A 16,552-nucleotide genomic window follows, 5' to 3' on the forward strand; every position below is an offset into this window, starting at 1 on the left:
AGGATCTTTTCAGTTTGTGCCCCCCCCGCTTGGTGGGTGCATATTATTTGCACACCCCCTTGCAAAAGCATGAGCTATAGTTTTACATAATGTAATGACACGTGCTCGGTTAACTGGGAGGGGGGGGGGGGGGGGGTCAAAGCTAGTGATATTTTTTCAGCGAAACCAATTAATAATTAACTGATTGGTTACAAAAAGCTTATTGACACGGGTTTGAGAAAATATCAGAATGAGCCAATTATTACTTGAGCTCTTGTTTATAAAGCTATGTTCCTAAATGTAAGGAGAAAGGAAACGAGTCCCATTTGCCCCGGCGGTAATCTAAGTCGCTGTCTTCTGATCAGCATATGTGCATGTAAAGAAGGAGATATTTATAGATGGATTAAGAGAGAAGAGGCGGACGAGGTGGAAAAGGAGGAGGAGGCTAGAGTAGAAGAGGTGTTGTGTGTTGTGAGATGTCAACTACAGTTAGATATGAGTTTGTCAGCCACCAGAGCCGAGGACGACTTGAACTCGCTCAGCTTCGGAGGAGTCGCTAGAAGTTTAGGAGGTGAATCTGAAGAAGAGGTAGACGTTGTGGGTGGTTTCGACACACTACTTGTCGGAGAGCAAGATGCGACTGTACTACTGATGTCACATGGCAACAAAGGCTTTACTTGAATCACGGTAGCAGCAGCAGCAGCACTAGCAGCAGCAGATTTATTAAGAATCAATGAAGTCTGTTGAGATTTTTTCGGGTTACCCGAAGTCAAACTGAGCCTCTCATCTGCCGTCGATATTACTGTCGACCCGTTCAAAGGCTTGTCCGGAAAGAATTTGCAAAACTTCGGAACACTGATTTTCGCTGAAGGCACAAAATGATTCACATTGCGGTGGTTATTTACTATAACCTCAGTTTTCCGCGAGAGACGGGTGACATTTCCGAACCTGACGGGTTCTGCAGAAGTACAGGAAGGTAAAAATAAAGCAGGTTCCTTTCTGTCCGTAGGTTTCAAATCAGTGATACCATTTTCTTTCAAAAGTCCCCGAGATCGCAATGTGGCTATGGTTGAATTATGAGAAAGAGTTTTCGGCACAGGTTTACCCATTAGGTGGAAAGGCTTAATCGTTCCGGTACATCCAATATCTACAACTCGCCCACTCTCGTCAAACAAGTTCTGTGGGATGGCACCAGCCTTTCTGAGTGCATCGAGTTCTAAAGTTTCACTGTCTACTTTACATACTAAAAATACATCATTCCCTGAGGCTTTGGTTTCCTGCACACCAAGAGAATCAACAATACTCGACACAATGCTTTCCGGAATTGCACTTGATCGCGATCTACGTATCCTGTGTAGTTCTTTTGATAAAAGGCTGAAAATCTGATTTACTTTTTTCTTGGCGCTTAACTTTCGTGATATAGGAACGTTTGACCTCCTTTGTGTCAAATCTAAAGTTTTTGGAAGTTTCGCTTCATCGGCGGAATCTCTAACGCAAAATATGTCCGAATCCTGAAAATTCCGACCCTGCAAACCCCTCGTCCTGGTGAAGCTAGAACTCTCCATCATCAATGTCTGAAGCAGACTGTTCGTGTCTAAGTCGTCCTCCATTACTGCTCCGTTGTCCATTTTGCTACACTTCCTAACAGGCGAGCCTAAATAACAAAAAAGCTAAATTAAAATAACATCCAAGGTTTAAAAAATGCAGTAAATATACTCACCAGACATCCTGTTTATTATTTTATAAGGCTCAAACCATAATTTCTGAAAAGATGTAAAATTTGCGTCCGCCTTAACTTTAACCCTTATGAACCAATATTTTGTCTTCGGATTTCAAATTTCGATATCATTCAGGTATGCAGTCTGCTGTATGGTCCATCAATTTTGAAGAGACAAAAAGAAAGTAGTAGTAGTAGTAGGAGAATCTTTAGGGTCGGAGCCCACGGGTGTAAACCCTTCAGTTTTCGTTTGGCAAGTCTTCCAAAAAGAATCGTGGAGAATTTTAATTATCCAGATGGAAATAAAAATTTTCCCGACACCTTTTCAGAAATTATCTGATCTAAAGTGTCCAAAGAAGACAGGACTACTTATGACAAAAGATTATATAACAAATGTCTCATTGCTCGCACAAACAGTCACAAACTAAGGGGATTGATAGCCGACAAGCTTTGTGAGAATCAGATGGAAACTAAAGTCATGAAAACGTGAAGAAATACCTCTGCCAGTGGAAAAAGGGAAAAATGATCCACCCATTGGACGGAACAGTGCACCCCCCCCCCCCCCCCCATCATGAAACATCACAGCAGCCTATTTAAATTTACCGCATTTTCAAACTTACAGCAATATGCTTGCCTATAGGAGCCGCTTCAAAAGGTTAAAATATCACTATATTAATTAGTTGCCTAGCCTCCCCTCCCTCACCACCGCACTATAAGTATTTTCAACCTGAGTTACGTATAGTACCACGGCAGCCTTTGAGACATAATTCCGCTGCGTAGGAGTGCAAAACTTATATTTCTCTGTAAATTGCCTCCGAGTATATGTCTTTTCTTTTCCAGATTTTGCTTGCTAATTTTTTTATAGTTAAGTGATGCAGAGGGCCCTGCACCTACCATACAGGATAACACGAGCGGAACAAAACTCCTTTCATTTAAATGAGAATTTTTTCAAAAGAAAATTTTCTCCAAATTCCTTATGGATATTTCAGATTTTTCATTGCCTCGTGATATTTGTGCTTCCTTAGCTTCTTTGGAGCATTCTTCCTTAACTTCTTTGGGGCATGACTTGGCCAGTGGATTGCAAAATTTGACGTCGAAGCAAGTTATTGCGTATCCAGACACCCACAAGCCGTTTGCTCTGAATTCAAGTCGAGCGTTAAAATCATTGGTTGTAGATTTGTTATAAAAGTTAACCACTTCTAGCAACTAAATGGCTCTACTTCAAAATCTTAACAGACTTCATAAGTTTCTTTCGCGAATGTGTCTAATTTTGATGTGAATTTTTGCTTCAAAATTGTAACGAATGCACTACAGCAGCCGTCCGTCACAATATCTTGTATCTCCAGTTAATTGCGCGTTAATACACTTGGCGCTCAGGTTGTCTGAGGCTTCTTTTGTCGCCTTTTTGGCCTTATCACAGAAATTGTCCAATTTTGGTTGATACTCGACAAGCTCTCTTTCAAGTTAGGAGTTAGTACTCTTCAACTTGTCTAGTGCACGAACTGGCTTTGCAGCTCCATTTCAGTCTGTAAAGCTCAGGACCGAAGTTCTAACGTAGACACCTTCCAAATCTGAGATAAACAAGATTCCACTCTTCATAGTCCCGGGGAAACATAAGATATAACTTTCCTTAACTCAGGCATATAGTTTACATCTTCACCTATTTGTGAGGTCTCGCTGCCTGCTTTATTGAAAATTCCTTTTTACTGAATTTTAACCAAAATTTTTTCTTGACTTTTTTTTTGGGTCTTTGACTCAAGACGTTTTCATTTTTCTGAACTCAAGACAACCTCTCTCTTTCTCTCTTTTTTATGTCCGAGATTGATCTCAAGATAATATCATATTTTATATCTTGATTTCAAGACTATTTCGAGACTATTTCACCGAGACCCCACATTTCCTTTCATTTCCTTTCTTTTTAGACAAGCGACAACTCTTTCACTGCAATATTTTTCTTTGCTTCTCGGTTTTAAGTAATTAACTTGAGTATTTGATTATACAGACGTATTCCTGTTACATGGCCGAGATTCCGCAATAGCTGCTGCCAGGTTGCTCAATTAACAACTAATCCTGAAGAGATGAACAATTTAGGAAAATTTTTTAGCGGCTGAAGTCTGAAGTAGACTGATAAGACCGACACAGCATTATCCTTAATTGATAAAAATAATCTATAAAGTATCGGTTTTTAGTTTTGGAAAGATGTCATTTTCTTTTGCTAGGCAGAATTCTGGCGGAAATTGTTTGTTCTGATAAAATTCTTGTGACCGCATTTTCCCTCCAAATCTTGGGCTGCCTCTCGACTGATAAAGCCATAAATATTGAGGCAAACTATAGGATTAATATGACCTTTTTTCATGTCTGATGTTGAATAAATGAAGGTTCACAACGATTTATTTTTTAATCACTAGCATTTACGTCATTATTCCTTGTCCATTGATGTATTTCATGGTCGAATTCCTTCAGTACCTATACATGTTTTTGATAAAAGTCCGTCTTCCAATTTGATGACAATTAGGTACAGCGGGTTTTATGCAGCGATTGTATTGTTGTGACATGCAGTCATGTTAAGAGTAAGCAACTATCTAATAGAAGAAAACTTTGACCCGCTATGAACCCAGAAATCTTCTGTGCAATGAAAAGGAAACCTAGTCATTTTTGCTACCATCTTGCCATTATTCAGACCATAAAAATGGATCCTGTCTTTTCAACGTGAGTTTTTCTCAAAGAGTGTTACTGAAGGGCTCACAACATTTGTGGATACTTCACTGTTATTTCACTGATTTTTCAATTGCTGAATTGCTCATTGAAGTGTTCTGCTCTTCTTGAAAAACCTCTGGTGTTTTTCTAATCAAATGTATATTTTAGTTTCTTGACACCTATCAACTTTGTGTCAGCCACCAATCAGTTAAAAAAATAAATTTGAAACTAAAAGTCTGACCTTGAAGCATCAGTTTTTAGTGATCGTTTTATATACGTGTGACAGTCTTACTACCCCCTTTTAATAAGAATTGAATATACAACTTAATCAAACAAATCAACAGGTTATTTCATAAACAAATTTTGTTACCCGATAGTCTTATAAGTACCTAGCGTATGGAAGTTTTAATGAAAATTTTTTTCGCTCATATCTTTCTCGGCTTCTTCCAGCCCAAAAATAATGCATGCTTCTCGCGCTGATTCATTGGCAGATTTTTGAATACCCGATTTATTGTCTCGAAGAAGTTTTTATCCCCACCAGAATCTGTGATCTTGTGATAATGTTTCTTGATTTGTTTTTGGAAGCAGAATTTTGCACAAACAAGATCTCATACAACGTCGTAAGTCAATTCATTAAAAAATTGTTCAGAAATTGAAAATTTTTTTAGTTCCCTTTGTTCTGGTTTTCTCATTTCTCAATGAATTCTTTTGTCTATCAGTGAGAGTGTCTTTTCCTCAATATTCGTTGGCCGAGCACTTTTTGTAATGTTCTGGCTGCTGAAGCTCTGACCAAAATCGATCATTTCCTTTCTCCAGTTTCTCGGGGGCTTCGTTCTTCTTAGTATTATTGTTTTAAACATCGGCCAAGTTTCAAATCAATAAAATAATTGATTTTTTCTGTTTGGCATTTCTGGCTGCCTTTGTTTTTAGATTATATCTTAGCGTCTCACACTTGGCGCTAAGTTTGTCAGCGGCTTCTATCTTGCCTCTTTGCTCTTATCACAAATTTTCTTCAACTTATCTAGTTGCATGAACTAGATATGCAGCTCTACTTTACTCCGAGATAGACAAGACTCCACTCGGTATACTCACGGACACATAATTTTCCACAATTAGGGCAAATGGTATTAAAATTCACCGATGCTGCCACATGCTTTATTGAATAAAAACCCCTGTTTGCTTTTGAATTTTGTTCATGCTTTTATTTGATCTCAAGACTTTTTTCTTTTTTGGCATTGAAATAAAGACGTGTTTGTTTTCTGAACTCAAGATAATCGCTTTTTTTTCTCTCTTTCATTATTGATCTCATGATAGTTTCATACTTTTAATCTTGACCTCCAGACTTTTCGTTTTTTTATCTAGACAAACGACGACTCTTTCTCTGCAATATTTTTCTTTGCTTCTCCGTTTTAAGTAATTAACTTGAGTATTTGATAATACAGACATATACCTCTTGAATGGTCGAGATTCCAAAAAAAGCAGTTACCAGGATGCTCAATTAATAACAAATCCTAAAGAAATGAACAACTTAGAAAAATTTTTCAGCAACTGAAATCTGAGGTAGACTGTTAAGACTGACACAGCAAAATCCTTAATTTATAAAAAAAAATCTATAAATTTTCGCATCATAAGTTATGGAAAAGATTTTTTAATTCTATTGCTAGGAAAAAATCTCGGTGAAACTGTTTGTTCCGATTGAACAAAATTTTTGTGGCTCTATTTTCGCTCCAGACCTTTGATTGCCTCTCGACTGACAAAGAATTAACTTTTGAGGAGAAATATTTGAGTAATGTGATTCGTTTTTATGTCTGATGTTGAAAAAAGGTTTACAACGATGTTGGTATTAATCAGTAGCATTTACATCACTATTCGTTGTCCGTTGATGTATTTCATGGTCGTTCGACGTGTTTCCTTCAGTGCCTCTACATATTTTTGGTTCAATTCGGTCTTCCAATTTGACGACATTTGGGTACAGCAGTTACTTGCAGCGATTGTATTGTTGTGACATGCAATCACGTTAAGATTAACCAAATATCTAATAGAAGAAGACTTTGACCCTCTATTAACCCATGAATTCTCGTGAGCTTTATTGTTGCTACCATGTTGGAACATTTCAGAACATATAAAATGGATTCTTCTCTTTCAATTTGTTTTTCTTTCTCAAAGAGTGTTTTTTGAAGGGCTCACAACATCTCTGGTTATTTCACTGTTATTTCTCTGAATTTTTAATAGCTGAATCTCACATTGAAGTGTTCTGACCTTCTTGAACAAAAACTCCCAAGCTTTGTCTAATTGAATGTCTAATTGTCTAAATAAATAAATTACCTTTGAAACTAAGTTTCTGACCTTGAAGCTTCAGTTTTTTAGTGATCGTCTGATAAATGTGGGACACTCTTACTCCCTCTTTAATAGTAGTCGAATGTAACACTCACTCACAAAAACCAACCAGTTTTTTCATAAACAAATTTTGTTACATGATAGTCTTATATGAAAAGTTTCTACATTTCGTATGGAAGTTTTAATGTCAATTTTTGTTGCTCATAACTTTCTTGGCCTCTTCCAGCGCAAAGTTAAAGTATGCTTCCCGCGCTGAATTACTGGTAGATTTTGGAATACCCAATTTGTTGCCTTGAAGAGTTCTTCATCCCCACCAGCATCTGTAACCTTGTGAAAATGTTTCTTGATTTTTTTTTTCGAAGCAGAATTTTTTACCAAAAAGATCTCATAAAGCGTAGCAAGCAAATTTTTTGGATCTCGAAAATGTTTCTTGGTCCCCTTTGCTCTGGTTATCTCATTTCAAAATGAAATTTTTTGTGTACCATTAACAGTAACTTTTCCTCGATATTCGTTGGCCAAGCACTGGTTGTAATGCTCTAGCTGCTAAAGCTCTGACCACAATTTATCATCATCCTTCTTGGCGGCTTCAGTCTTCTTAGTAGCATTGAATTTAATATCAGCCAAATGTTGTTTCAATAAATTAATTGATTTCTTCTTTTTGCCAATTCTGGCTGCCTTTGCTTTCAGATTATATCTTGGCGTCCCAAATTTGCTGCTAAGTTTGTTCACTGCATCTTTTTGGCCTCCTAGTACTTATCACAAATGTAGTCCAATATTAATCCTAACCCGACAAACTCTTTTTCAAGTAAAGAAGTAGTACTCTTCAACTTCTCTGTTTGCACGAAGTGTCTTTGCAGCTCCATTCTACTCTGGAAAGCCCGTGACCAAATATTGGCGAACACCGGAAGTTCTAACGTAAAATATTTTCAAATCAGAGGTAGACTGGATTCCACTCGGCATACTCCTGGGGACATGACTTTCCACAACACGGAAAAATGGTATACATATTTAGCGATTTATGGAGTGCCGCCTACTGCTTTATTGAATAAAAGTCCCTGTTTGCTTCTGAAATTATCCATGTTTTTTTTCTTGATCTCAAAATTTTTAACTTCTTTTGGTCTGGGATTCAAGACGTATACATTTTATTGATCCTGAACATAAAACATTCGTTTTTTTGGGACTGGCTCTAAAGACGTATTCTGTGTTTTGGTCTTGAACTCAAAACGTATTAATGTTTTTTGTTCTTGAACTCAAGACAATCTCTATTTCCTTTTGTTCAGTCTTAATCCCAAGACAGTTTTCTGTTTTTAACCTTGACCTCAAGACTTTTCAGTTTTCATTTAAACAAGCGACGGTTCTATAACTTCTGTAATTTTCTTCGCTTCTCGGCGTTGAGTAATTAATTTGAGTATTTGAATATACTTACGTGCTCCCGTTACGGAGTTGAGATTCTGCAAGAGTTGTTGCCAAGATGCTCCAGTAACAAAAAATCCTAAAAAAAGAACAGTTTAAGAAACTTTTTCACCAGCTGAAATATGATGGAGACTCTTAAGACTGACATAGCAATATCCTTATTTGACCAAATGTATAAGCTTACGGAAAAAAAGTTTTTTTAACTGCAATGAAAAATTTTCGTTAATAACTGTTTCTTGCCATGAATAAAACTTTAAGCACTTTTTTTTCCATCCGAAGCTAGGAATGCTTCTCGACTGATAATAACTTTACTATTCTGGCGATTTATTTGAACAATTTGACTCTTTATTAAGTTTGTTGTTGAAAAAAGGTTTAATTCGACATAGGTTTTCATTACTAGCATTTACGTCATTATTTGTCGTTCATTGAAGTATTTCATGATTGATTTTCTTCAGTGTCTCTCCGTTCTGTTGATAACTTCAGTCTTCGAATATGATGGCATCTGAGTACAGCGGGTTACAAGTAGCGATTGTATACAGCGGATTACATGCAGCGGGTCCCCTGAGCGATGGGAACGGAAAAAAAGTAATCATGCATGCAGTTTAACGTGAGTAAATCTCACTTATTATAAAGTTGCTTTTAAATCATTCCATTTCTAATTATGTTCTCAGTTGATTATAGGTTGTCATAAACTGATCTGAAAAACTGATTGTCTTCAAATGTCAGCTAGATGTTTATTTAAATTTATTGCATCCAGTTAAGGAAAAACGGTAAACATGTTAATATATTCAAAAATAAATAGAGTAACAGATGCGAAAATGTTTTATCAAGATTTTGGTCGATAGCAAGTTGTCACAGATTAGAGATAATGACTATTATACGCTCGAAACGTGAATATTTAAATCAGAGATAACACTAGGCGTAAATTGTGTCTACTTATTTTTTACACTTTGAGCACCTATCCGACAAAAAGTCATTGCTAAATCCTATTTTCTGCTCTATAGATCAACATTTTATTCTGCCTGCACAGCAAACCGAGAAATAAGTACAATTTTATCCCTTTCTGTAGTATGTTTGGCTATGTGAAAAAATTTTTTCGGAAGACAAAAAAGTTCCCGACAAGAATCTGCAGGTAGTTTTCAGCACAATCATCAATTAATTTCGAAACTTTACACAAAATTAGAGTTTTGTGAATTATTGATTTAAATCATTCGAATCGCACGCATTCCCCATCGTTTTTGTTGAGCCGCAGTGTAAAAACAGAATCTTCAAACTGGTAGGAATTGCGCCTTGAGCAGATAATCCGCAACTGAGCTTCGTTTCAAAATTTTTAATTTTACAAAATCTCTAAGCTCTCAGATTTTTTCTCACTTATTTTTGTACATTCTTCATACAATTTAAGCACGATATTGTAATGAAATGTCGTGACGAAACAGAATGAAAAGTACGAAATGCTGCCAATGTGCTAAGTTATTGGTTTTTTTGTGAATTAGTTTCAAATCAAAATTGGTCTTACATCAAAATTGGTTTTAATTCAAGCACTTTCCATCATTTTTGTTGAGTCACAGTTAGATAATATTTTTTTCATTTTCGCATTGTTTCCACATTTGACATCCGTGTCTCAGTTCTTGCTAATAATTATTAAAAGATAACAAGTTTCAAGGAGAATTTTCCTCAAAAAATCATCGAGTAAACTACAAACTGAAGGTATTGCAGTAGCTGATTTAGCCAGCCCGCTCGCTTTTAAAATTTTGAGGAATTTCCTCATAGTGTTCAGTTATTTAGGGCTAGTCATTAGTAAAACCTCTTGGCAACAAAATCCCAACACTGCAATGGGAAATTATCTGCCCGGGTTGAAGTTATGTCGGAAAAAGAATGCAAGAAAAAATATTTTTCACTGCAAAGTGCCGCCATCTTTTAGCGATGAATGCGGTGAAAGCGGTGAAATTTTGCAATTTTTACTGCAAAGTGCCCGCATCTTTTAGCGATGAATGCGGTGAAAGCGGTGAAATTTTGCAATTTTTACTGCAAAGTGCCCGCATCTTTTAGCGATGAATGCGGTGAAAGTGGTGAAATTTTGTAAAATTTTTGCGGTTATTAGCGGTCAATTATTACTTTTCACCGCTTTCAACGCATTCACCGCTATTCTAACATTTTCGCAATACTTTCAGCGGTGAAGATATTTGATTCGTTAAACTTAGCGGTGAATTTTTTTGTATGATTTGCGATTTTTAGCGGTGAATTCTATTTTTTCCACCGGATTTAATTCATTCAACGCTAAAAATTGCAATTGGTACATCTTTTCGCCGTATTCATCGCAAATCTTATATTTTTAAAGCGATTTTTAACGTTGACACCTAAACCCTGGTGTGTATTCACTTGCTCACACGAATTAATTTTTCAAGTGCAAAAAAATTGTTGAAGAAAAATTTTCCATATTTTTTGAGTTCGAGAGAAAAAGTAAGCTTTGAAATCATGACTTAGAAATGTAAAACTGAGTTTCTGACTGTGAGACCAAAAAAGGTTGAAAGAACAGGAAAAGGTTTTCGACGATAAACTTTATTCTTATTTAAAGTTAGAATGTTTTTTCTCTTTTCTGCACATACAATTCGAACAGGTGCAAAGGTTATTTTTCTTAAATAAATTAGGCGGCGCCAAAACGCAAATTGAAAATTATATGAAATATAACAAGAAGTTGTTTAAAATTAAATAGATATTTCCTGGCGTAAGTCGGGTTGAAAATTGTTCATCACGCGTCAAAAACTATCAACACCAGAAAACTCATTGCCTAAAGTAACCAACCCCTAGAGTCCACGAAATTGAGGGTAACATTGGAACAATAAAAAATTGAAGTACTCATTTCGAACTGATTTAGATGGACAAAAATTGTAAAATCATTACAAAAATTCAATGGAAGTAGCAATTGAGGGGATTTTGAAAATTGCGCCATTTATTAGGCGTTGAAAATTTATGTTGAGGGATATTTTTTAAAGGCAGTGACAACCGAAACAGTGGGATAAAGCTCTAAATGACTAAAAGAATTATTCAAATAATTCAAAAATTACTTCCAGCATTCGCCCATCGAGCGTAGAAGAAACTTGATACTATGATAGACAATTAAATCGACACATCAAAAATGATTTGGTAGTGTTGAAATTTAATGACAGCTAATGACAAACTTCGTTGAGCTGGACTTCATAGCTCTGTGAATTAGCTATACCCAGGTCTAGGTGGCCAGACCGAAGTCACCCCTGATCAGACGAGTTTCGAGCGCACACATGTTCCCGGTGCGCTCGAATTACATGGTCTGGAAAAAACTTCGAGCGCACTTTCGTCTGGACAATAGTCTGGGAATTTGTCTGATCAGGGGTCACTTCGGTCTGGGACGGTCTGATCAGAGGCAGTTTCGAGCGCACACTAGTCTGATCAGAGACAATTTAGAACGCACACTAGTCTGATCAAGGAGGTTTTCGGGCGCACTTTAGTCTGATCAGAGGACGTTTCGAATGCACTTTGTCTGATCAGAGGACGTTTCGAATGCACTTTGTCTGATCAGAGGACGTTTCGAACGCACGATAATAGTCTGATCAGAGGACGATTCGAGAGCTAAAACAGGTTAAACATTGTCAGAAAAAATCTACAGTTGAACTAACGAACAACTTTTTGAGATTTTCCAGTATGTTTTGGGTGTGTGCTTCCATCCTCCTTTCTCATCCGGGCTGGGGACCGGGGGACCGGCTACGGCGGAGTTACATACAAACAATTACAGGAGATTTTGAGAACCGCACTAGGTAAAAAACCAGGCTCAAACTCTATCTCCAAACAAAACAAAGCATGCACAATTAATACAATGCATAATAAATTCTTTTTGTAGTCATCTCACATATAATGAAAAAAAAACTCTTACTTGTTTTTTATGTGGTTCAACATAAATTTCTTAATGTAGCGAGTTGATATGTATAGGTTTAAATCAATTGGAAGATTGTTGTTATCAAAACAGAAACGTTCGTTCGACCTTCCCTTTTTGCTCTTCTTGGTCGACCTGTTACCGCATCTCATTACTGTAAAGTCTCTTATCTTATCTAATGGGAAACAGCTTAATTTGATGAAATCACGTTTTATCTGATTCCTTGTTCGTTTTGTTAATTAGTGTCGTAATAGACACCGAGTTTAAGTTCGCAATTAATGTTTCCTAATAGACGGTTTTATTGTTCTTCATGTCTCTTACTTTCATTAATGGCAAGTCTCATCGGTCCTCAGATCCAGCATTATTATTTCACCTTGTTTTTTTCCAGCAATATGTGAAATTTTGAAAGTTTTCCATCTCTTCCTCTTTTGGTAGACAATTAAATAAAAACGTGGAAAGCGGAGTCAGAACATTATGTCGGAGCGCATATTACCGAGCCTCCTTGTCTCTATAAGAATCCACTAACATAGAATTTAGCAATCCATGAAGTACGTTCATCTTCAATATGGACATACTCGCTTCGGGAATTTAACCTGGGTGATATCTGGACACGTTTATTGGTAAGAAAAATTAATCTTTTTCATTGATATATCTTATTGTTTTATTTATTGTCATGCATGTTTGTGCAATACTTTCGTTATTGAAGATCTGCAGAGATAATCCTTGCATATGGTCTGGGACAATATTTCGAGCGCACTTTAGTCTGGAAAAAGGTCTGGAACTCGTCTGGAAAATGGTCTGGAACTCGTCTGATCAGAGGTCACTTCCGTCTGGGACGGTCTGATCAGAGGCGATTTCGAGCGCGACCTCAACCTGGGTAGCGAAGAGTTACACGACAAACGAACAGATCAAGATACATTATCAGAAGTGACTACAATAACTCTCCCTACTCTTGCTGGGGAGGGAAAATTCTTCAAAGAAACACAACAGATCATAGTAAACGTTATCGATTGACGCATTCAATATTTTTGGAGTAGAAGGAGCGTAAGAATTGGTCGAAAAGCAATTTTCAAAGTGACCTAGTAGTGAAGTTTTGATTATGTTAATTTTGTGTATGGCAGTGTGATTGTTACACATTTATATAAAAAGATCTAACAAACATTGGAATTCAAAACCAATGATCTGTTTCATTTCTGATCCAAACAAAACACAAGTGGGAAAAGGGTCAAATATTTAAATTAGACATCTGATATAACAAAGCTTAGACACAGAACTACATTGAAACAAAACACGTCATTCAAGCCATTTAAAGTGAATCAATCTAATTAAAGTTAAATCTAACGTGAAATTTGCATTTCAGACTACTTTTTTAGTTGATTATCTTCTTTGTTTTTTTCAAAAGTTCCGGGCTTTGTCAACATAAAATATTATAGTTTTAGGGGTAGCTATACTTTCTCTGCTAGAAAACATCAATAACTACTGAATAATTGGTTCATTTATATGTCTGAGTAAACTAATGACAATCATTTAACAAAAAAATTCCGCTTTTAACCAGAAGTGACGAAAATAAGATGACAACAAAAATAAACATGTCTGACCATGAAATCTCAGTTTTGTAAAATTCATGTTTTTAATCTTGAGCACATATGTCTTAAACCACCGTGTCAATCGAAAGTTTTTTTAAAAAAAACACAGGATCATATTCAATTTCACATTATCAATTCGACGATTTAATGTTATACAAAGTTGACATATATCTGTTTTGGACTTTAAAATCTGTGAAACGAGGTGAATTGAATTAGAGAATTACAACCTATTAAAAAGCAACAACATATTGAACAAAATATTTGCTTCATCAATTGGCCAATTGAATGCAAAACATTGTGCGCACCTTCCGGATATTCAAAGAAAACTCAATTTTAAATCTGAAATTCATTTTAAATGGTGATATAAATAATTAGACTTGATCATCTTTAACAAGCAAATATATGTTTGTTGAACCTGACGGCATTGAGATTATAAAAAATTGTTTTTAAAATTAATCCCAGAAAGGACTCTTGGCGGTACATCAAAAAACAACTTACTTGAAATACTGAATTTTGTATAATGAATCTATTTAAATTTGAGCAAATATGACATGAATTTCAGTTTAACGCTGTCAACTTAACGAGCTGGAGTTGAGCAAAGATTACAAACAAAAAACAGTTACAATAGTTTCACAAAATCTGAGACATACGCTAAATGTTTTTTAGAAAACTAATGCTGAGGAAATTTTTTGCTTCGAAGAATTGCAGAATTGACACAAAATTTTAGGTGTTTAACTTTTTGTTTAACATCTTACGAATATTGATACTTGCTATAATGAAATTATTATTATTGAGCAACAAATTTATTTTGAATCAACTCACTCAATTTTTTTTTGGCGCAAACTCATTTGTGATTCTGTTTCAGTGATGTAATTGGACTTCCCAACAGTAAAATAATCAACAGTGTCCCATCATTCTTTTATTGTCCAGCCAGAGTTAAACAAGAATATTTTCGTTCTCGTAGAAATAATATTGATTGAGTGCAGATAGTCTTCAAATGTCACCGGCTTAAAGTTTTTGCTCAAATTTTTGGTTTTGTCACCTTAATAAGTTAAACTTTGCACAAATACTCTTAACCTAAACTGTCACCACTTTCAGTGGACACTTTACATAGGCTTCTAAGCTAAAAATTTATTTTTAGAGGCTGTCAATGAATTTCGTGCACAATTTGCAAAATTTAGATGTTTATAATACATAGTTTTGGCTCAATCTCAATCCCCAGTCTCAAAAAATAACATATAAATCTGACTGCACTGAAGTGTCCGCGACTTAAACACAATGTTGTCTACTTCACTTAGATATGTTCTCAGCACAGTTCTGCTGGAAAATCTGCAGCTTTCGGAACTTTTGCTACATTATTTTTTTTGTTTAAACATGTAAATGACTCAGAATATAAGCCTAAGCTTAGATATTTACATGCTTTACAATGTTAAATAAACTAATCTGTATTCTGTATTGTTATTAATATAATAATCTTCAAATTGTGGCTGTTCGTTCTCATAGGTAAAAACGCATCTTCCATTTTTCAAACATAATTTCCAAAGTGTTAGCTTTTTGTATAATTTCCACACTTTCATCTTATGTCATACATATCATCAGAACTTTTCAGTACAATTTAAATAAGATATTGTAATGGAATGTGGGGAAAAGTGGGAGTATGAGTTCTGCTTTGGAGTGCTAAAAAAATACTAGTTTTTGGGCGGTTTTCGGAATACATGCAAAACATATCTAAAAATGGGCCGAATCTGCTCAGATTTGAGATGCTGGAATGTTGTAAGATATTCTGATTTCTTGAAAAGAATGTGCTGAAGTCAAGCAAAACATCTGGTGAAAGCGCTGAATTCAGGTGCTTTCGAAGTAACGAAGTTATGTGAGGGATGATCTGAAAAATTATCTATTTTTTAGTGAAATGCCATGAAAAGTGCTGAGATTTTTCAGCACCTTAAACAAACCTGTCGACAAATTCAGCCCTTTTCTGTCATAGTTTCAGCAAATTCAGCGTATGTCGTACAAAATTATCAATATTCGCCCGCGGACACCGCTCACCAACGGCAGCTTTCACATGGCAACAATTTCATTGCAAGGGCGAGTTCGCAGTAGTTGAGTGCATTTCTGTTATAAGTAGTTTTTGTAATGATTTTCCAAAGCAATGAAGAAAAACATTGAATTGCAAGAACTTCAGTGCAGACAAAAATTTTTCACCCAACCATATATGAGTATCACGAAGCATTTTTTTTACAATCTGTGCTTTAGAGAGGATAATTTTGCTTCACAAGTGATGAAGAAAAGACAAAACCGACACATTAAGCGTTTGGTAGGTCTTGGTAGGTTTTTTGTGGTTAATTTATGTAATAAGTGTCAAAAATTGTCCTTCAGTCGTGTAAGAACTCGGTTAAAACGATTATAACTTCCTGTTTGTCCCAGGATGAGGTGAGTTGAAAAAAGTGGATTCATTGATCGTTTACATTTTTGTGTGAACCGTATCAAATCTGTTTGTCCGCAATGTGCAACTCACATCCGGGAAAAGTCAACTCAACTCACAGCAAAATGAAGTCAAAATTCAGCTATAAGAAACTTCGTTCGTAAATGGAATAAACTTCCAAGAGTTCTAAGAAAGGAAAAATCAAAGAAAACAATATTTAAAAAAAATTAGAGAAGAGATGCAGAAAAGACACGAACGGGTTTCAATGGACGAAAAATTGGAGGCTTTAAAAGTTTATTTAACCTTGTGGTTATTCGAATTTACTTGTTTGAGAATTGAAAAAAGTATATTTGGTATAAACTTTTGAAATATTTTCTGCACGTGATATCCCAACAATTTTCTCCCAATCTTTGAATTTTGTTTAATGAAACTATTCACCGACGACATACCGACGATCCGGATGCATAGGAGCTAGCTATTTGAATTACTTTTTC

General features: G+C 35.8%; 1 protein-coding gene across 1 annotated transcript in view; it reads right to left on the reverse strand.

The window, feature by feature from the left end:
* Positions 1 to 241: 241 nt before the first annotated feature.
* Positions 242 to 16,552, reverse strand: part of LOC142343250 (uncharacterized) — a 71,381-nt gene continuing 55,070 nt past the window's right edge. Inside the window, exons 2-3 of the mRNA XM_075395028.1 lie at positions 1,700 to 1,744; positions 242 to 1,633 (exon numbers count right to left, since the gene is read on the reverse strand). Of these exons, the coding sequence (XP_075251143.1) occupies positions 459 to 1,633; positions 1,700 to 1,706 (1,182 nt within the window). The 5' untranslated portion in view covers positions 1,707 to 1,744 and the 3' untranslated portion in view covers positions 242 to 458. The remainder of the gene's footprint in view (positions 1,634 to 1,699; positions 1,745 to 16,552) is intronic.

This window comes from Convolutriloba macropyga, chromosome 7 (assembly GCF_964194025.1).
Source record: "Convolutriloba macropyga chromosome 7, txConMacr16.3, whole genome shotgun sequence".
Lineage (NCBI taxonomy): Eukaryota > Metazoa > Xenacoelomorpha > Acoela > Convolutidae > Convolutriloba > Convolutriloba macropyga.